Below are 23,042 nucleotides of genomic sequence, written 5' to 3'. Positions count from 1 at the left end.
TTGTTGGACTACTATTACTGGAAGTGAGAAGACACAAATTTCTAACAGCACAAAGTCTTCAAGGTTCTGAAAATTTACAATTAGTCCCCTGCACTAAAGAAAAGATTTACAGATAGTATATTGTGTCAAGAGGGAATAGGCAGTAGATGCATTACAGTAATTCCCCATTTTCGACAATACTAGTTCCACAGAGGACTGTTTTTCATTATTTATTTATTTCTAAGTGTAGTTTTGGGTGAATGAAAACCAAACTAGAAAAACTGAAGCATAATAAATACATTAAATCACTTTATACAACCTCAGATGTATTTCCATTTGCCTATGGGGAAAAAAATAAATAAAATAATACAGGTATCAATATACTTTTCAGCTATCTCACCAGCACAGTAACCAGTCCTTGTCATTTGAGAATAATATGAATGAACTAGAACACAAGAATAATGAAGTAACATTTGAATAAAGTGAGTTCTCTCTCTAGTCACTAACACAGATTCAAATATGATTAATACCTACATTTTGCAGCTGCCTCTACAGCAGTAAGGCTTGCTCTCTCTCTCTCTCTCTCTCTCTCTCTCTCTCTCTCTCTCTCTCTCTCTCTCTCCCCCCAAAACCTCCATTCATCTCTAAACTTACTGTCAAAGACAGAAACTAAATTTTATATGATGTCAAACAAAAGCTTAAAACAAAATCATTAAACTTGAAACATTTCCATATTTACCTGTGTGTCGAATACATTGTTTAGCATTATGCTATAATCCTGAAGAAGAATTGCTGAAATAAGCCGGCAATTGTGAATCACCTTTAGTATGTATTCTGATTCTAAAATTCCCTTCATTTTCTTGATAAATAACTCAGTATCAAGAGCTCGCAAATCAAGAAGGAAGGTTCTTTGCCATGTTGCTATGTTTATTAGCCTAATTTTTCTCCAGACACCAAAAGTAACACCTTCAAATTCCAAAGCTATTATTGTTTCCATTTCAAGATTCTCCACCTGAAATTAACCAAAGTCAGCTACATATTACAAAGAGACAGATTGGCTAGCTAATAATAGCCTTCAGGAATCAAAATTCCAAGGACTTCTGACAAGAATACATAACAGGGAAATTCTTCCCAATAGAGTTTACTAGTGGCAATGATATTGGTACAAAATTCTGAAAACAAAACTAACATCAGAAGGGTTACACAACTGAAAATCCCAGGATGAAAACGACAAACACATGTAGGAAAAGGTAACACCTGATAGATGTGTGGTACATAAACAAATGTAACAACACATATACTTTATGAGCTTTCAAACTACTAATCTTTCTCTAGTTTACATACAGCCACATGAAGTCTCAAATGCTCCTCAACAATTAGTTGATGTTATGTTATTCCTGCACTACTTATCAATCAGCTATGAGTGAGTGAATGGTTGTTTTTATCACTGTTATTTGTAACAACAGTTACAAGTTCTAGGGGCCTGATGACCTCAGATGTTAAGTCCCATAGTGTTCAGAGCCAGAGCCTCACGGCATCCTGAAAGCAATGTATACAGACAGTTGGGTAGATGCAGTATTTCTTGATTTCCAATAAGCATTTTTTGGAGCGTTTAAGCCATTAACTTTATACGTTTATGCCATTCAATTTGTAATTTTCAGTCTCCTCAGTGATGTGATGCTGTGATGCATTGTGTGTAGCTAACACCCAAGCACAGCGGACAGTAGGTGGTGGAGCTGGTTCATAGGATGTCGTCCATCAACTTGGACAGAGCCTCTGAGAATGACCATAGAACATGCAGTACCTTAAACATTCTTGAGTGTCATCATCAGCTATTGTTCACCATGAAGTTAATAATGAATCTTGTTTTAACAAAAGTCACCAATTGTTAATGAAAGCCTAAGGATAGCACTTCCATTCTGTGTACGTATTATGGGTTAGTGAGAACATTAGCTTCCATAAAGCTTATAGTAGAACTGATAAACTTGTATGATGGCTACATCTATCATAATAATAACTGCCAACATTGGAGATACAGAATCCACTAAGTTTACATATTCTGTAATTTTCATTTGCTGCTCTTTATGGGTGATATTATAGATTATTTACTTAGGTAACACATATTCATTGAAAAAATATAGTAATTAGAATTATATGTAGTGTCCACAGATGTATATCCTGTAGCCATATCTTTAGAAGCTGGCAATATTAACCCCTTATGAAAGTTGTTATCAAAAATCCTTCTGAGTTTGAGAGTAATAGAGATATCAGAAACACAATATTAGAAAGAAAACCGATCTGGATTATCCTTTAATAAATCTATCTTCTGCACAGAAAGGTGTGAAAAATGCAACTATAAAACACCTTGCAAATCTACCCATGCAAAAGCAAATCTCTCACAGATAGCAGAAGTGTTTTCTAATGTAGATTACAGATGGTTCTCCTTAACAACTCCTTCTATACCATAGAGAAATATAAATAAATAGATTTATACAGAAAAAATGGTAGACATACTAATATTTATAAATTTTTATATATTTTAGTATGTGTTTGTTCAGCTGAAAAATTTCACATAAAATTTGTTATGTATATGATCTATGAAACATGTAATTAAGGAAGATGAAATATTTATTACACACACTAGTGATATGCCCTGGCTTCTTACAAGCAGCGCTAAGTATCTAAGGCCAGATAACTTGTCTAGCATAGAGGTAATTTTGTTTGCGGGCCACTGCACAGAGTTTATGATTAAAATTCTACCACGAGCTACAGCTAGTGTCAGTCACCTGACTCCACTGACAGTCATCCATGAGCACACACCAATACACAACGTTGGTAGGCTGCACCTTCTGTCACAAAAGTTGATTCTGAGAAGTTCTGCCATTCACTGCTGGATGGCAATGGCATCATTTTGAGAGCAATGGGAGACTTCAATTCGTGACATTGCACAAAATATTTGTGGAGCAATCAATGTACACTCCTGGAAATTGAAATAAGAACACCGTGAATTCATTGTCCCAGGAAGGGGAAACTTTATTGACACATTCCTGGGGTCAATATATTAAAAACAAAGATTCCAAGACTTACCAAGCGGGAAAGCGCCGGCAGACAGGCACATGAACAAAACACACAAACACACACACAGAATTACTAGCTTTCGCAACCGATGGTTGCTTCTTCAGGAAGGAGAGGGAAAGACGAAAGGATGTGGGTTTTAAGGGAGAGGGTAAGGAGTCATTCCAATCCCGCGAGCAGAAAGACTTCCCTTAGGGGAAAAAAAGGACAGGTGTACACTCGCGCACACACACACACACACACACACACATATCCATCCGCAGATGTGCGGATGGATATGTGTGTGTGTGTGTGTGTGTGTGTGTGTGTGTGTGTGTGAGTGCGAGTGTACACCTGTCCTTTTTTTCCCCTAAGGGAAGTCTTTCCGCTCCCGGGATTGGAATGACTCCTTACCCTCTCCCTTAAAACCCACATCCTTTCGTCTTTCCCTCTCCTTCCTGAAGAAGCAACCATCGGTTGCGAAAGCTAGTAATTCTGTGTGTGTGTTTGTGTGTTTTGTTCATGTGCCTGTCTGCCGGCGCTTTCCCGCTTGGTAAGTCTTGAAATCTTTGTTTTTAATATATTTTTCCCATGTGGAAGTTTCTTTCTATTTTATTTACATTCCTGGGGTCAGATACATCACATGATGACACTGACAGAACCACAGGCACATAGACACAGGCAACAGAGCATGCACAATGTCGGCACTAGTACAGTGTATATCTACCTTTCGCAGCAATGCAGGCTGCTATTCTCCCATGGAGACGATCGTAGAGATGCAGTATGTGGTCCTGTGGAACGGCTTGCCATGCCATTTCCACCTGGCGCCTCAGTTGGACCAGCGTTCGTGCTGGACGTGCAGACCGCGTGAGACGACGCTTCATCCAGTCCCAAACATGCTCAATGGTGGACAAATCCGGAGATCTTGCTGGCCAGGGTAGTTGACTTACACCTTCTAGAGCACGTTGGGTGGCACAGGATACATGCGGACGTGCATTGTCCTGTTGGAACAGCAAGTTCCCTTGCCGGTCTAGGAATGATAGAACGATGGGTTCGATGATGGTTTGGATGTACCGTGCACTATTCAGTATCCTCTCGACAATCACCAGAGGTGTACGGCCAGTATAGGAGATCGCTCCCCACACCATGATGCCGGGTGTTGGCCCTGTGTGCCTCGGTCGTATGCAGTCCTGATTGTGGCGCTCACCTGCACGGCGCCAAACATGCATACGACTATCATTGGCACCAAGGCAGAAGCGACTCTCATCGCTGAAGACGACACATCTCCATTCGTCCCTCCATTCACGCCTGTCGCGACACCACTGGAGGCGGGCTCCACAATGTTGGGGCATGAGTGGAAGACGGCCTAACGGTGTGCGGGACCGTAGCCCAGCTTCATGGAGACGGTTGCGAATGGTCGTCGCCGATACCCCAGGAGCAACAGTGTCCCTAATTTGCTGGGAAGTGGCGGTGCAGTCCCCTACGGCACTGCGTAGGATCCTACGGTCTTGGCGTGCATCCGTGCGTCGCTGCGGTCCGGTCCCAGGTCAACGGGCATGTGCACCTTCTGCCGACCACTGGCGACAACATCGATGTACTGTGGAGACCTCACGCCCCACGTGTTGAGCAATTCAGCGGTACGTCCACCTGGCCTCCCGCATGCCCACTATACGCCCTCGCTCAAAGTCCGTCAACTGCACATACGGTTCACGTCCACGCTGTTGCGGCATGCTACCAGTGTTAAAGACTGCAATGGAGCTCCGTATGCCATGGCAAACTGGCTGACACTGACGGCAGCGGTGCACAAATGCTGCGCAGCGCTACAAATGCTGCGCAGCTAGCGCCATTCGACGGCCAACACCGCGGTTCCTGGTGTGTCTGCTGTGCTGTGCATGTGATTATTGCTTGTACAGCCCTCTTGCAGCGTCCGGAGCAAGTATGGTGGGTCTGACACACCGGTGTCAATGTGTTCTTTTTTCCATTTCCAGGAGTGTATTAATGAAAACTTTATCAAAATCTCTATAGTAGTTCCTGAAATTAGACCACACATACAGACAGAAACTGTGGCAAGGAACTTCGGTTTATATATATACTAGCAACTCATACCAGCTTCACATGAGCAGCACTAAATATCTATGCCTGAGAAACTTGTCTCCCATGTCACGCTTTCTGTCACAGGAACTACTTTAGGGGTTTTGATCTGATGTGACTAATAGAATAATTCATGTGGAAGGTTTGTGTATATGATTTACAAATATTTTGCGAAAACTGGGTGAACTATGAGTAATTAAAGACCACCTCTACACTGAAATCTTGATTCAAAAGAAAACTAAGAAGTAAATAAATTTTCAACTAGGTGTGGTAGTATGTTAGGATGGCTTATGTAATTAGATATCCCACTACAAGTGGCACTCATGGTATGAGTTGCTAAGCTGGACAGAGCATTTGAAACCAAGTGGATGGATGCCCACTAACAAATTATATAAATAGAAGTGACATTGATTTCTTATTTCATCAGGTACAGGGATTGTGTTGTTTTAGTCAGTGGCCAGTGTCAGAGACAAGCTCTGGAGCATGGCGAGGGTGCTGAAGTCAGTATGTATCCTTTGTTGATGCTGCCAGCTCAAGTTCCATCAGCAGTACCAGGGCAGCAGGCAGCTATGCTGACCTCTGCAGAAGTTGTCACGGTGGCTGGTAGAGATGTGCTAATTGGTGCAGAAAACACTCAAACACACACAAAGGATGAACTCAGGACCCCGGGTCAACAGTGGCAGTGGCTGCAGGGGTGGAGTGTACTCACACAAGGCAAGATAGCAGCAGCAGAGTGTTACAGCACGCGGCAAATGGCAATTCTTGTCAGGACAGGTAGTACCCCAAGTAGGTGTCCTGCAGACAATTTAAGTCAGCCAGTAGGGACCCACCAGCTGGAAGGCACCTATTCAGCTCTCAGCAGCATCTGGAATAAGGTGCAGCTCATACCTCCGCAGCTAATGGAGGCAGTACCAAGTAGCAGACTGAGTGACCCACTTCAGAGCCTGGCATGGAGTACCTTTCATAACTGGCTGCAGGCAGTAACAGGTAGTTCATGGCTAAAAAGAGCAGCATTTATATAGGCTTAGTTCACCACTGTTTTGCTAGGCCAGCAATTCTCAACATGTAGGACAGGAAAGGGACTCAGTGTGTGCCAGGATGCGTCATAACCCAGGTTGGTGTTACTACAGTCTGGTTTTCTTATTTCTGCTGGCAGAAGCACTGTTATTTATATATGTCATAATTACGCCTACTGAATTTCCTTGGAAGGCAATTCTTGCTGGGTCAGCTCTGCCCATCCACCAGGTTGTGGTGCAATAAGCCTTCCTCTTTGGAAGTTATCCAGTTCAATGGATCACAGACTGGCAATAACTATGTTACTGACTTGCTGCACTATATAGTCCAGTCAAGTTTCTCTCACATTAACTCAACTTGAACCACAATGTTCAGTGGCCGTATAATTAATCACTATTTACTAAGAGCGAAGCAGTCAGCTGCTAACTGATGGGTGGTCCTCTGCCTTAAGTAGATATAGGCTGGACAGACAAAAGTCAAAGATCACAATTCTACCCACATTGAAACATTTCTTATTCCAGCTCTGCATGTCGTACACTACAATATTGCTGTACTTGCTGTAGCATTTTCTCTGCTATAATGCAACCTTTATTAGCTTGCCTGGAAAACTGAGCAGGTCAGAGTTCAAGGTGCTTTAGGTTTTTGACTAGGAGTACTTCTAGTGGCTTTTCAGATCAGTATAGCAAAGGGTATGTCACATTTACAGTTGTAGCTCCTGTTATGGTAGTTGGAAGATGAAAGCTTGGGCCAGAGAAGTCACAAGCCATGCCATTGATTCATCATACCACTTTCTCACGCTAGTTATACTGTATTCTCAAGTCAACCTTGTTCATAACAACTCATGATAACCACTTCAGTTTTTCACATGGTCTATATCCATTGTACCCCTGCTCTCTGAAAATAAGGATGTGGTGCAGCATGCACAGTTTTCCTGCCTGGTGTAGGTGTGACTGTATACCATTCATAGCATCAGTACTTGCTACCAGGAATCAGACGAACACAGTGTCTGGTGTAGGAAAGAGCTCTTACGGAGACAGTAGTTCCTCTTGTGCCTGAAGTAGTCCTGCCAGAAGCTGTTTACATGGCAGCTGGGCAGGGCTTAACTGTCCATGTACCATATGATAAATAGCCACCTGCAACCCAATTACCTGTACTCAGTATTCACAAAAGTCTTCTCACAGCTATCATGGGAGCAGCAGTCTGACTGGGTCTGTATTACATTTAGATTCCGATTCACTGTAATGGTGGCCACTCTCACAAAACCCATTAGTCCCACTGGTAGCCCTCATAGCATCTTGGTGTTGTTTCAAGCTCTCTGCTTTATTAGGTTTGGCAACCACATGATGAGCCGTTCCACTAGAACCTTATTACCATCTGCTCCTCTCCCTGTCAGCACTAGAGAGTCATTAAGCTCCTGTATGTCATTGATGATCACTGTCCCGAATACTGTTTTCAATGTCGACCTCCCATGTACAACTACCCTCTCTTATGCTGTTGCTCATTGGAAGTTAAAAAGTTAAGGGTTAGAAGCTATGCACACAGCTACAAAATTTTTAATGTGGAATGGACCCAAGTTTATGTAGGTATGGGAGAGAGGAATGTTAGGTGAACTCAGAAAAGGGAGAACACAACGTAAAACAAAATTCAGAAGATTTCAAATTGTAATGGGTTATCCTCTAAATATACTGATTTGTATTGGGCATTCGTAAACCTTGGTGAAGAGAACTGATTACATACTGCAGCTTGGTTACGTTGTTTCTCAAGTGAAGACTGACATCATACTCATTCAACAGAGCTAGACCTGAAAATCTTCTCACAAAGTACTTCCAACTGAACCACGTACATCCCATGGTTGTATGTCTGCTGTCAAGTCCTCTGGGATGACCAGATGAACAAGTTTCCTGTCCTTGGGGATGACATTCAAAATAGTTTTTTCACACTGACCACCCAACTTCTCATATTTTTAAAAGAAACTAAAGATTAATGGAGATTTTGAATCGAGAATTCAAGAATCTCTTTTTGAAGCTCCAAATGTTCTTGTGACAGCATCAAAATCTGGCAAACAAACATCTGACCAGATCAAAAGATATTTGAAAGATGTTTTCCTTCTGAGTGAGGGAGAAAAATCTGTATTACTGTTAGATTCTTTGGGGATGGTGAATGTGAAAGAACCATTTAGAACATCATACCTGGGGAGAATGAATGTCGTCATCTGATGATTCCTAATGTGTCGATGGCATAGGTGCAGCCATGGAATATACACAGCTTTTGATGTTGGAAGAATTTTTTGAGAAGAATTTCAGATCTAGATTATGGTGGTGTCAGTTTCCACTTGAGAAACAATATAATAAAGCTGCAGTCACTAGTACATAATACATTCTCTCCATCAAGACCTACCAATGTACTGATTGGTACAAATCAGGATATTTGGAGGATCACCTATGACACTTTGAAATCCTGTTGAATTTTGTTTAATACTGAGTTCTCTGTCATATATACTATGTGAAGAAATTTCATTGATTAAGTTTTAAGAATTTGTTTACAATTTATCATTACTGGAATAATTTTGCACCATAATAATGATTACTTATTATTTTCAACCAACAAAATACACATCTGTGAAATGGTAAACCGAACACATGAATGTAAAAATTAAAACAACAATTTAAAACATAAAACAAAAATCAGTAAAATCAATAATTGCATAATAATAAGTTTTTACATGTTTCAATTAGGTAAACTGAAAATACCCAGCAGGATACTGCGTACAGTTTGTTTTCCAAAAATGGTATTTCAGAAACCAGCATTATTATACATGGATGTATAGGGCTCAAAAGCTTCTATTATTTATGTTATATCAAAAGATTCCTTTTTCAAAATAAATTAATGGTGGTGGGATATTTTGCAAAATTTCAAATTATCCCAAAAGCTGATTATACAGTTTTCAAGAAAGTTAATTATATTTCAAAGATATTCCCTTTCAACCTACCATGCCAACTTATGTTTTGAGGTATGTTTTACCTATTAAAAGTAAAATCAAGCATAAATAAAAAACACGTTGTATTATTTTGCCCCCTCTACAAATCTACCATGTTGCGTCAAAATCATTTACTTACACTATGCGATCAAAAGTATCCAGACAACTGGCTGAAAATGACTTACAAGTTCGTGGCGCCCTCCATCGGTAATGCTGGAATTCAGTATTGTGTTGGCCCACCCTTAACCTTCCTGATGGCTTCCACTTTCGCAGGCATACGTTCTATTAGTGCTAGAAGGTTTCTAGGGGCATGGCAGTCCATTCTTCGTGGAGTGCTGCACTGAGGGGAAGTATCGATGTCAGTCGGTGAGGCGTGACACGAAGTCGGCATTCCAAAACATTCCAAAGATGTTCTATAGGGTTCAGGTCAGGACTCTGTGCAGGCCAGTCCTTTACAAGGATGTTATTGTCATGCAACCACTCCACCAAAGGCCATGCATTACGAACAGGTGCTTGATCATGTTGAAAAGGTGTAATCACCATCCATGAATTGCTCTTCAATAATGGGAAGCAAGAAGGTGCTTAAAACATCAATGGAGGCTTGTGCTGTGATAGTGCCATGCAAAACAACAAGGGGTGCAAGCCCCCTTCATGAAAAACATGACCACACCATAACACCACCACCTCTGAATTTTGCTGTTGGCACTACACACGCTGGCAGATGACATTCACCGGGCATTCGCCATACCCACACTCTGCCATCGGGTCACCACATTGTGTACCATCATTCTTCACTCCACACAACGTTTTTCTACTGTTCAATCATCCAATGTTTATGCTCCTTACACCAAGGGAGGCATTGTTCTGCATTTACCAGCATGATGTGTGGCTTATGAGCAGTCACTCAACCATGAAATCCAAGTTTTCTCACCTCCTGCCTAACTGTCATAGTACTTACAGTTGATCCTGATGCAAATTAAAACTGTGTGCCGGACCGAGACTTGAACTCGGGACCTTTGCCTTTCGCGGGCAAGTGCTGTACCAACTGAGCTACCCAAGCATGACTCACGCCCTGTCCTCACACCTTTACTTCTGCCAGTACCTCGTCTTCTACCTTCCAAACTTAACAGAAGCTCTTCTGCAAACCCTGCAGAACTAGCACTCCTGAAAGAAAGGATATTGCAGACACATGGCTTAGCCACAGCCTAGGGGATGTTTCCAGAATGAGATTTTCACTCTGCAGCGGAGTGTGCGCTGATATGAAACTTCCTGGCACATTAAAACTGTGTGCTGGACCGAGACTCGAACTCGGGACCTTGGGTAGCTCAGTTGGTAGAGCACTTGCCCGCGAAAGGCAAAGGTCCCTAGTTCGAGTCTCGGTCCGGCACACAGTTTTAATCTGCCAGGAAGTTTCATATCAGCGCACACTCCACAGCAGAGTGAAAATCTCATTCTGGATTCTGATGCAGTTTGGAATTCCTGTGTGATGGTCTGGATAGATGTCTGCCTATTACACATTGTGACCCTCTTCAATTGTCAGCTGCCTCTGTCAGTAACAGATGAGGTCAGCTAGTACACTTCTGTGCTGTACATGTACCTTCATATTTCCACTTCACTATCACATCAGAAACAGTGGTCCTAGGGATGTTTAGGAGTGTGGAAATCTCGCATACAGACATATGACACAAGTGACACCCAATCACCTGACCATGTTCGAAGTCTGTGAGTTCCCGTGGAATGCCCCATTCAGCTCTCTCATGATGTCTAATGACTACTGAGGTCGCTGATATGGAGTACCGGGCAGTAGGAGGCAGCACAATGCACCTAATATGAGAAACATGTTTTTTTTTTTTTTTTTTTTTGCGTGTCCAGACACTTTTGATCACATAGTGTACACGTGGGAATGTTATGTTGTAAAGTCTCATAGATCTGCTTTTAATGGTACTTTTTTTGATCATAGTTTAAGCTACTTTTAGGAAGAATTCTTAGGATTTAGTGATCACCAATTTGAATTTCATATCGCTTTTCTCACTGCTACTGTGGGTTGATTTGCAAAATGCTTTGTTTCACTATTTTTGATGGTACCGTGAAGAATTCCATATACTACTTTTAGCCTTGATTTCTACATTCAATAAAAGTTCTACAAAAATGAAACAATAAAAACCCTAGATAGGAGTATCAACAATGTAGGAAAAGACAGATCGATACTTACCATAAAGAAGCCACATCAAGTTGCAGACAGTTGCAGTGAAAAAGATACTTACATAAAGGTATTGGCCACATCCTCCATCAGTAAAAGAGACATGCTGCATGCGCACACACAAGTAAGCATACCTCACGCTCACGAGACTGCCAACTTCAGCACCTCAGGCAGGAATGTCATTTCAGCCCGAGATGCTGGACCTGGCAGTCATGTGTGCATAAGGTGTGATTGCTTATGTGTATGGAAAGTGCATGTCTCTCTCTTACTGATGAAGACTGTGGCCAAAAGCTTGAAGTAAGTGTCTTTTAATTGTGCCTGTCTGCAACTTGGTGTGTCTTCTTTAGAGTAAGTTAAGATCTGTCTTTGCCTATATTTTGTTAAATAAAGTTCTCTCCTCCTGGCAAAAAATACTTTGATCCCAAACGTTTGTCTAAGCTGCCATCGTAAAGTCCCTCTCACTTTGTAAAAGAAACTTACTGTAATGATATCAACTGAAGGAATTCAGGAAAAAACATTAAAAAGTACAAAGCTTTAGCAATACTATAAAAATGATCAACTGAGATGAAAATTATATCATCCTGAAATAAAACTGTATAAGAGAAAATACATCTTCATATTTTAATTAATACAATCCTAAGTGAACATTATCTCAAAATATTTCTTCTTCTTCCTCTCCTCAGTATCCACAGACCCTGTAGACCAGGCACTGCACCAACTATCTGCTTCCACTGCCTTCTATCTCTCGCAGTCTTTCTCTGCCCTGGGGAAATTTCTAATGCTGCGATGTCCTTCTCTATGTCATCTTTCCACCTTATAGGAGGTCGGCCAAATGGTCTTATTGCCTCAAGAGTTCCTTCACAGGCTTTTTTGCTGATCCTGTTTTTTCCATTCTAGCCACATGTTCAGCCCATTGCAGTCTCCTACTTTTTAATTTCTGGATGATAGTGGGTTGCTTCATTAGCTGATAAACTTCATTGTTCTTTCGAATTCTCCACACGCCATTCTCCAACACAGGTCCCCAGATTTTTCTTATTACTTTTCTTTAGAAAACATTCAGTTTTGCAATAACTAAATGCAAAAGATCTACATGCCACTAACAGATGGAAAATTGAATAAGAATAGAGAGTATAATACATTCTACCAAGCACATATTGTGGGATGACATAACATACAGACCACAGCTTCAAATGTTTCAGCATCATCCACAAAAATGTACTTCTCTGTTACAACACATAGTCTCCTGATTGTATCATCAAGCTTCTTTAAAGACTTCCCTGGGAAATAAGAAAAACACAATGAAAATAGGTGTTTCAGGCTCAACAAGCACATGTAAAATGATTATAGCAACCAAAATCAACCAATGCTTATTGTATCATAATGTGAAATATATTTAAGGATGAAGTAAATAAATTAATATATTGGAGACAAGCATGTAGGATTGATGATGTTACAAGTGTACCACATGTAGGTAGTTGAAAAAAATAATATTTTGAAATGATCTATTCACAATGGTATGTCAACAAAACACTGACACAAAATGTATGGTATCCAAACATCTCGGTGTTCGCATTCATAACAGTAACTTAAAGATAGAATTGACTACACCATTATTACATCACAACTATGCTGCAATGTATATTCAAAGTAAACAAAAGGGAGCAACACAAAAAGTATTATTCACTTTATGTATTCATGTTTTTGAGGAGTTGGCTGAATAGTGAGATGCCAAAGCAAGGCTGATACCTCAAAAAATACAGTTTACCCATAAGAGAAGACACTGGAATGTACTTGCAGTTGTGAATATGGACAATCATCAGCTGTATAACAGAATGACAACAACGAAAATTTGTGACAGACCCGGACTCAAACCCGCATTTCGCTCTTATAGCAAGCAGTCACCTTAGAATTTTGCTATCCGAGCACAACTCACAGCCAGACCCAAACTTCCATATCTCGTCAACCATGCATCTACAACCTGTACCTAGTGAGGTGGTGCAGTGGTCAGCACACTGGACTCGCATTTAGAAGGACAATGGTTCAATCCCACATCCGGCCATCCTGACTTAGGTTTTCCGTGATTTCCCTGAATTGCTCCAGGCAAACGTCAGGATGGTTCCTTTGAAAGGGCACGGCCGACTTCCTTCCCCATTCTTCCCTAATCCAATGAAACCAACGACATGGCTCTCTGGTCTCCTCCCCGGAACAACCCAACTACCCCACAACAACCTGTACTTTCCAAACAGGGGAGACATTTTACATGAAAGTCAATTCTCTGGTTTCAGCAGATAAATACGGTATTGCAGTGCTTGTGTTATTCTGAATTATGACACAATGTAACAGGCACTGCGATAACTACAGTCATTATGAAATACATGAAATGTATTTACAGTTGTGAACAATGACAACCATCAGCTGTATAATGGAATGACAACAACAAAAAAATAGTGGCAGAGCAGGACTCAAATCTGGATTTTCCCTTTATCGCAAGCAGTCGCCTTACCATTTGGCTATCGAAGCACAGCTGACAGCCAGACCCAAACTTCTATATGTCATCAACCATGTGTCTACAACCTGCACTTGGACATCTATTATGCACATTCTCATACAGGGGAGACATTTTACTCGACATATGATATTGCAGTGGCTGTGTTCTGAATTATGATGCAATGTTACTTCAGGTGTGCATGAACATCTGAAACAACAGGCACTGCAGCGACTACAACCATTATGAAATACATGAAATATATTTGCAATTGTGAATACAGACAACCCTCAGTTGTATAATAGATTGCCGACAATGAAAATTTATGCTGGAGTGGGACTTGAACCCAAACTTCCCGCTCATGGTGAGCAGTCATCTTACCATTCAGCTATCCAAGCAGGGCTCATGGCCAGACCCAAACATACATGTTGTCAACCGTGCCTCTAGAACCTGTACTTGTACATCCATTATGTATATTCCCATACAGTGAAGACATTTTACATGAAAGTCACTCACCCAGTGTCAACAGGTGAATACGATAGTGCAGTGCCTGCATTATTCTGAATGCAAATACAGACAGCCTTCTTATGTACAATGGATTGATGAGAATGAAAATTTGTGCCAGAATGGGACTCTAACCCTAATTTCCCACTTTCCGGTCGCCTAACCATTTGGCTATCCAAACGTGACCCACAGCCAAACCCAAACTTCCATATGTTGTCAACCATGTGTCTACAACCTGTACTCAGACATCCATTGCGTATATTCCAATACAGGGAAGACATTTTACTAGAAGATCACTTGTCTGGTAATGGCGAATAAATATGATATAGCTGTGTCTGTGTTATTCCGAATTATGGTGTTTCTTTGGCATATGGATGTACGTCCAAAGTTGTTCATTTTCTGGTGCAGCATAATAAATGTCAAGTTACTCAGTGTACAACAGATGACAACCTTCCTCCAACAGCAAGCAGCACTGCCACAAGTTGCTGCACCTCAATTTCTTCCATTCAGTAGCATGGAAGAGAAATGGTTGGAACACTGAGCACAGTTGGAGGTGCACTTCACTGAATACACCATCACAAGTATGGTATGCACTGTACTTTTACTGTTGATGGTCAGTGCCAACATGTATTGTATGTGCTTAAAATTGTGCCCCAATTCTCACCCCAAGACTACCAGTTACAACAATCTGGTTCAGCTGCCGAATGAACATTGTGAGAGTCAGGTGCATGTCACAGCAGTAGGGTTTAAATTTTCCCAGTTCAAGAGGCAGACAGCACAAACATACTGGATTCCTGAAATCAAGAGGGCTAACAAGACATTGTAGGTTCAAGTGTTGTTGTGGACTCAATTACAGTAATGTCATGTTACATGAGACGCAATCACGCAGAATGTGTACTATTCTAAAATCACTGGATCCTTATCAAAAACAGCTCTGTCTACTTTGGAATCTCAGACTATTGTGGACTCAACTGAAGCTCATTTTGAGGCTCTGTGTATTTCTGTTATTCAAAGCGCACTTCACAGTCTACGGTTAATGCCAGTGTTAATCGGGCTCAGACAAACAGTAAGCATAGTGGTAAGAACTTTCAGTCTCGTGGTGCTGTGAAGAAGTCTTGTCCTCAACGGTTTCCTGATCATGAACGAAAAGCTTCTTCATATCATGACACAAAATGTTTCCAGCTTGTAAAGCAATGTCATATTCAAACAATGTGTTTTACAAGGCAACCCAGGCTCGAGTGCTGGCTGATGTCACGCAGGCACACAGTCACAGCATTGCTATCAACAAGTCAACAAGTGTAGTCTGTAATAGCGGGACTCTTAAAGCACATGTACTGTTCGGATCATGGAACTCTTTTGCTGCTGTCTGTAGACAGGAGAGCAAACATTTTGATCAATTATGAGTGCCTCAAAGGACAATTAAATTTCATTTGAAACACTGGTGGATCTGTTTCCCTTATTAACAAAGACACATATGAAAAGATCAGTAGCCCACAGCTACAGCAGAATATTTCTGTTTTGTCTGCATACAACAGATACGAAGTACTAGTACTTCACATGTGCAGCTTGCCAGCAACTTTTTGTGGTGTTATGAAAGGTACTTCATTCTGGAAACATGGCAAACATTTTTGGATTAAATTTGTTTAATTTGTTCAACCTGTGTACAAGGCGATGTGATACAACAGTTTTTCAGTGCCTCCCACTAATGTTTCTGACTTGCCTGATAATTAAACAGAACTTTTGAACCAGGTTCAGGGAGGGCTAATAATTATGAAGCACACATTTCTGTTAAAGAAAAAGCACAACTGCCTTTTTTTCGTGCACCGCTTGTATCCCATGCAATAGGTGAGAAGGTTGCTCTAGAACTGCAATGATGAAAAGACATTGGGATTATCTAACCTGTTTCTGCAAGTCAATGGGCATTGCCATTAGTCATTCAAAAAAGCCATAAGGCAGTTTGCACCCATGTGCCGATTTTAAAGCAACAGTAAACCCACGAACTGTCATGGATTCTTTTCCTCTCCTGTGACCTGGGGTATTAATGGATAGACTAGGACAGGGAAGATTCTTTTCTAAAACAATTTAAATGAGGCATACTTACAATTACCACTGGACAAGCAGGCCAAGCAGTATTTTGTGATAAACACTCACCTAGGTTTGCGCCAGTTTCAAAGACTACTGTTCAGAAGTGCTTCAGCTCCTGCTGTTTTTCAACAGTTCTTGGAACAATTAATGACAAGAGTCCCCTCTTGTCAAACTATTTGGACAATATCGTTGTTGCAGGTCATATGCCTGCTGAACATTTGACAAATTTATGTTGGTTGTTTCAAGTTCTTTTTGTGGCTGGCTTAAAGTGCAACAAGTAAAAGTGCTCCTCCTTCCAAGACACATGATAAACACACAGAAAATTCACACTGCTACTCTGTACTTTTCTGTAATGAAAGATCTGTCAGCACCCAATAACTTTAAGGAGCTCCACAGTGTCATGGGGAGACTTATCTATTAAATCAAATCCATTAAAACCAATGTGCAAATTGATACTTCGGTGAGCTGGGAGCACCAGAGAAATGATCTTTTTGTGTGGTCCCAAGAATGTCAGGATGCATTTTAGCGAGTAAAGAACGCATTATTAAGCCATTCTTGTTTGATTCATTTCGATCAGTGTAAGCCCATTTTGTTAACTGTGAATGCATCTTCGTGTGGGATTGAAGCTGTGCTCTCCCACAGAATTGATTCTTCTGACAGACCTACTGCTTTTACCACAAAAACTCTTAACAAAGCACAGAGTAATTACAGTTAGCTTTAAAAAGAGATAATCACCATTATCTACAGTTGTTACCAATTTCCACCAGCTTTTGTATGATCGGAGGTTCTATCTGATTACAGATCATTGGCCTTTAATGGCCTTGTTCAATCCGTCCAAGCCTTTCCCACCTCCGACAGCACAAAAGTTGCAATGTCAGGTTCTGATATTGTCTAATTAGCAGTATGACTTGTTGTACAAGCCCACTGCCCATCATCTGAATGCTGACTTATGTTGATTACCAGTCGGTATCAACACAGTGTTCATCTGAGGAATCATGTTTTCAAATTGGTACTCAGGATTTTTAAAATCTTTAAAGTTTTACTCTCAATTTTCAGTGTACTACTGCAGCAACGTCTTCTGACCCAGCTCTTCAGGCTGTTTCAAAATATGTGCGCCATAGGTGACCCTGTATTTTAAAACAAATTCCCCACCCAGTGGCATGTTTCTGTCTTTTTTTGTCACATGCTATCCGAGCGGTCAGGTGCTCTGCTGTTACAGTTGGTGAATGACAATGTGCATCTTGTGATCCCTCAATCCCTGCATGGGAAGTTTTGTCTTTACTGCATCAAATTCATTGAGGTGTATGTCACACGAAGCTACTTGCCCAACGTCATTGTACTTGGTAGGGTATGGATACCTAGACTGCATGAATGATGTCTCATTGCAAAAATGTTTGGAACATCATCCAGCTCCATCACAATGCCTTTTTCAGTGGCCATGTCCACGTACAGTAAATTTCCTTTTGTTGTCCCTATAACATCCATCACTACTGCAAATACAGTTTCAGCTTTGTCTTCTATTTTTTATCTTGCAGTTATTCCTGAGGTCATTGTCTTGGACAATAATCCACACTTCACTTCGCCAAATTTTCAACAGCATCCAGCATGTGACTATTGGAACTTTTCACCCTCAGTCTAACTGTGAAGCTGAACAATTTGTTTGGACATTCTAAAAGTGTCACAGAGAAACTCTGTTCCTCCCACACACAGAAGCAAGCATATAAGCGAGGAACAAATAATTTTTATCAACAGTTAGAAAAGAAATGAACTAAATTGATTTATTTTATGGATGTGACTGAGCCCTTCATGTGTTCCACAGTGAATGCAACTAGGTGATCATAGTTAATCAGATGGCAATAGTTAATCTCGGAAAAACATTTTCTTTGATAATCAGGCAGTTCATAAATGAAATCATTGCTGCCAACTAAGAAGAAATACATATTGGTTCAAAGAATATTATTTGTGAAATGATGTTTATGCCAGACAGAGAATAAAAAAACCTGTTTTTTCATCAATATGTGTATAATTTTCAAATGACCATCAAAATGCACTTTACTGAAAATTTTTCTTTACTTCAGATTACATGTAATATGAACACCACAAAAAATTAAATGAGTCCAATGCTCCACATCACCAACAACTGCCGTGAATGCACTATGTGGAAGTGTGATAGGCATAATAAAATCACAGCCCCACATGCCTAGTATTATATCCAAAACAAGCATTTCTCAAAATCATAAATGTCAAACCCTCTCTATCTGTTCAAACACAATGTAAAACTATATTTCTCATATTTATGTAAAGGATTCTCCTTTAAACACTACAAAAAAATTACACTCACTAATAAAATATTTTTTCTGTTGGACAGAATTCTAAAAATTAGTTATATTACATTAGATGAGATACACTGTTTCATCACTAGACCTACAAGAAGAAGACCTTCAAGGGCGTAAGGCATGTCATAAAACTGAAAACACAAAAACGCAATATTTACAAAAGAACTGTTACAATGATAATTCCAAATATTCTAAGTGATCGGTCAAAGGATATGCAAAAGATAAAAAGTTTTCAACACTTCTTTTATTCACAATTTGGTACAAAATTATTTACAAACATATAATTGTGTTACACTGTGATCAGAAACTGCCTAAAAAGCTTGTCATGATGTTGCAAGGTAGGCTGTGCTGAGCAATAATTAATAAGAAAAATTTCAATATGTCGTGCCATTTCCTAGTTAGTTAGCATTGAAATTAGTCACTCAGACCATTGCATGTGCAAATTCAAGTGGCCCACCAGGTACAATTAGTGTCAGTTGTCTTCACAGTGTAGATGACAGTTCATGAGGCTGCTCCACCATTGGATCAAGTTCAGTCCTCACTAATGTCCCGTACCTAATTTTTGTATCGTTGTCTTGTTCGGTTCTAAGAAACCAAATGAAAAACATATTTGGCGACACTATCTCTAGCGGACCACTTGAACTTACATGTGCAACAGCCCAGTTGGCTGACTTCAACACTAATTAACCCAGAAACAGCACAACATACCAAATTTTTCCTTGACAATTATTTCTCATGCAACTTACCCTGCAAAACCCTTACTGGCTTTTCAGACTGTTTCTAACAGCCCTGTGTACAGAGGTGTATAAGATAATTCCTGAGGTTTAGATTTTGTTAATACTGTTCTCCTCAATTAGGTAACGTAGTGAAAAAGTCACCATTAAGCCCTTTGAACTCTTGAACTACATATTATTCAAAGCCAGACTTTCTATAGGTGCCAGCAAGTTACTCAAAAGGTGTGTTTCAGAATAAAGCCAACCTTTCATAGGTTTTTCCTGATCTAAGCCTAAGTGAACAAGTCTTTATTTATATTGCTTGATTTCCTAACACTGGTGCCACACATAAACTGCTTCTTCTTTCAATTACTGTATATAAAGATAAATGATTGCACTTTGCAACAATGAAAATGTAAATCGAATGTAAACACCCAATTCCTACCAATTCTAACATGCTGGCCACAAATATCACAAAGACAATTCAAAATTAGTTCTAGTTTTAATTGTACAATATTTTATTACAGTGAGATAAAAATACAAAGATTTTTATGGCAAGTTTAAAATCAAATATTATAATGGATTGCAAAGTCATAATAACTAGTAACAATGGATTATATTATTGTCCCTGGTCTTGGTTGTGTGCAATATATTGGGTATAAACATTTTGATACAAATTTTAGTAATCTTTTTGTCTCCCTCCACTTCAACTTCAGTGACTTTATTAATGCATGTAATAATTTTTGCACATTTGTCTCCAGATTAACTACCAGTTGTTCAAGTTGACTGCTAATGAAGTGAAAAAAAATGCCACAGTTTGTGTTAACAGTGCTGACACATTTTTCTATGTGTGTGTGTGTGTGTGTGTGTGTGTGTGTGTGTGTGTGGAGAAGTGACATTTGCTTCACAAAAACAGCAAATAAGTCCACTGATTAAAAAGGCTTACAGTTGTTATTTTGGGTGCAAAATAGATCATCAGGATAAACCCTGGGCTCCACATGTGACCTGCAACACTTGTGCCAGCAACCTCAGGAATTTGATGCATGGGAAAGGACATTCAATGCCCTTTGCAGTGCCCATGATCTGGCGTGAGCCAACAAACCATGTCAGTGACTGCTACTTTTGTACAGTTCCTCCTATTAAGAAGGGAATATCTAAGAAGAAGAAGAAGCAGACAGTGATCTATCCTAACATTCCATCTGCTGTATGTCCAGTTCTACATGGGGAAAAATTGCCAATACCTGAACCACTGACAGAGTACAAGATTACTTCTGATGGGGATTCTGAATGTACTGAACCATGTACATCACAAGATACAGAATTTCTTCCAAATATATCATCAACTGATGATACACAAAATTGTCTCAAAATGAATTAAGTGATCTCATTAGAGATTTGGAGATCTCGAAAGCTAAGGCTGAGATTTTAGCATCAAGATTGCAGCAGCACAATTTTCTGGAAAGCAATGTAAATGTTTCATTCTACCACAAAAGAGAGAAACAATTCACTCCTTTCTTTTTAACATGCAAGATAGTCTTGTGGGCTGTGTAGACATAAATGGTCTAATGAAGGCTCTCAGAATTAATGACAACCTTGATGAGTGGAGACTCTTTACTGATATGTCAAAGTTGAGCTTAAAAGCAGTGCTTTTACATAATGGTAATAAGCTTCCTTCTATTCCAGTTGGGCATAGTGTGCATATCACAGTCATACCAAAACATGAAAATTTTACTAGAAACCATCGAGTATAATGACTCTCAATGGCAGATTTGCGGTGACTTGAAAGTTGTTGCACTGCTATTAGGTGGGCAGTTATGGTATATTAAATACTGCTGCTTTCTCTGTGAATGAGATAGCAGAGCTCGTGCATCTCATTACAGTAAACACAAATGGCCCAGCAGAAAATCTCTTCAAGCAGGTATGAAGAACATTAAGAGTGAACCTCTAGTAAACCCTAAAAAGATTCTGCTCCCACTCTTGCACATCAAGCTGGGTCTCATGAAAAACTTTGTTAAGGGAATGAACAAAGATGGTGACGTGCTTTAAGTACTTAAGGGAAAAATTCCCTTACTTACATGATGCCAAATTAAAGGAGAGCATCTTTGTAGGCCCACAGATTCGAGAGCTTTTTAGAGACCATACTTTTTATGGAATCATACAAGGTGATGAGAAGCATGCATGGGAATGTTTTAAGACAATCTGTTTACAGTTCTTAGGGAACAAACTAGCAATAAATTACAAAGAGATTGTAGATAACATGTTGTCATCTTATGAAAAATTTGGTTTCAACATGTCATTGAAAATACATTTCTTACATATTCATCTTGACTTCTTCCCCAAAGAGTGTGGTGCAATAAGTGATGAACATGGGAAGCAATTTCATCAAGAGGTATGCCGGAAAGTGGAGCCCTACTATTTTAGCAGATTACTGCTGGACTGTCATATGGGATGTTCCCGAGTATGTGTATAAATGTCAAACCAAGCGAAAATGGTCATCTTCTGAATTTATCTCTGAACAAAATATATAATTGTATATACTGTACATAAGAACATTTAACATCTGTAATCATTTATATACATTTGTGACCAGTTCATTTATATATTTTCATTCATGTAATATTATCTTCATTTTTTCTTAATATTTTACTTTTGTGCTTCCAGAATGGCACTGAAACTTATCAATGCATAACAAATAACATAATTCAAGTAATTATTCACTTAAAATTTGTTATGCTAAATCCTGAAACATGAATGCATATTTATTTAGTGAGTTATTTATACAAAAATGTAGATTACTTTTTTAATAAACTGGAGCCAGGGCTATGCAACGATCTTGTCATAGTAATACTTGGCAAATTTTCAAGTACAGTCAGAGCAATAGCACAAGGAGCATTGAACATTGTACAAAATTGGTGCAGGAAACAGGATCTAAGAGTCAGCCCTACGAAGACTGTTGTAGTACCATTTACGGGGAAGCACATCCTACACACATACTGGTATCTCAAGCTTCTTGATGAAACTTTACCAGTGAAGGGGATAGTGAAATATCTAGGGGTAATCCTGGATGAGAAACTGTTGAGAACCCCTCACATACGGAGCACCTGTTCTAAGGTGAAAAGTATTCTAGTGCGTACCAGGAGAGCTTGTGGTAAAAATTGGGGCTTAAGCCCCAAGACTATATACTGGATATACATCATGGTAGTAAGACCTACGATCACTTATGGGGCTACAGCGTGGTGGAGAAAGGTAGAACAGCAGGTAGCTGCTAAGGAGCTAGCTAAGGTGCAGAGATTGGCCTGTTTAGTCATACAGGCAGAATTAGCAGCACAACCATTGCTGGGATGGAAACCATGTTGGACATGCTCCCATTACATCTGTGGGTAAAGATGGAGGCAGCAGCAGAACCATACAGATTAAAGACTGGCAAAAACAGGAACTCACTGGAGTATCCAGGATCTCACAGTAAAATACTGAGTGAGGTAGACATAGGTATGGTTGGGGAAATGCCGGCCGACTATATAATAACTCCCAGTTGCTTTAACAAGCCTTTCAAAGTAGTAATTGGAATTAGAGAGCTCTGGGAGAACAAATTTTGACACCATAC

The 23,042-nt window shown here is 39.9% G+C and overlaps 1 protein-coding gene across 1 annotated transcript in view; it reads right to left on the bottom strand.

Annotated features, from left to right (window-relative positions):
- LOC126334654 (piRNA biogenesis protein EXD1-like) overlaps positions 1–23,042 on the bottom strand; it is a 127,776-nt gene that overhangs the window by 44,781 nt on the left and 59,953 nt on the right. Inside the window, exons 4-5 of the mRNA XM_049997099.1 lie at positions 12,495–12,592; positions 719–991 (exon numbers count right to left, since the gene is read on the bottom strand). Of these exons, the coding sequence (XP_049853056.1) occupies positions 719–991; positions 12,495–12,592 (371 nt within the window). The remainder of the gene's footprint in view (positions 1–718; positions 992–12,494; positions 12,593–23,042) is intronic.

Source organism: Schistocerca gregaria, chromosome 2 (genome assembly GCF_023897955.1).
Source record: "Schistocerca gregaria isolate iqSchGreg1 chromosome 2, iqSchGreg1.2, whole genome shotgun sequence".
Lineage (NCBI taxonomy): Eukaryota > Metazoa > Arthropoda > Insecta > Orthoptera > Acrididae > Schistocerca > Schistocerca gregaria.
This window is presented reverse-complemented; position numbering and strand designations above follow the sequence as displayed.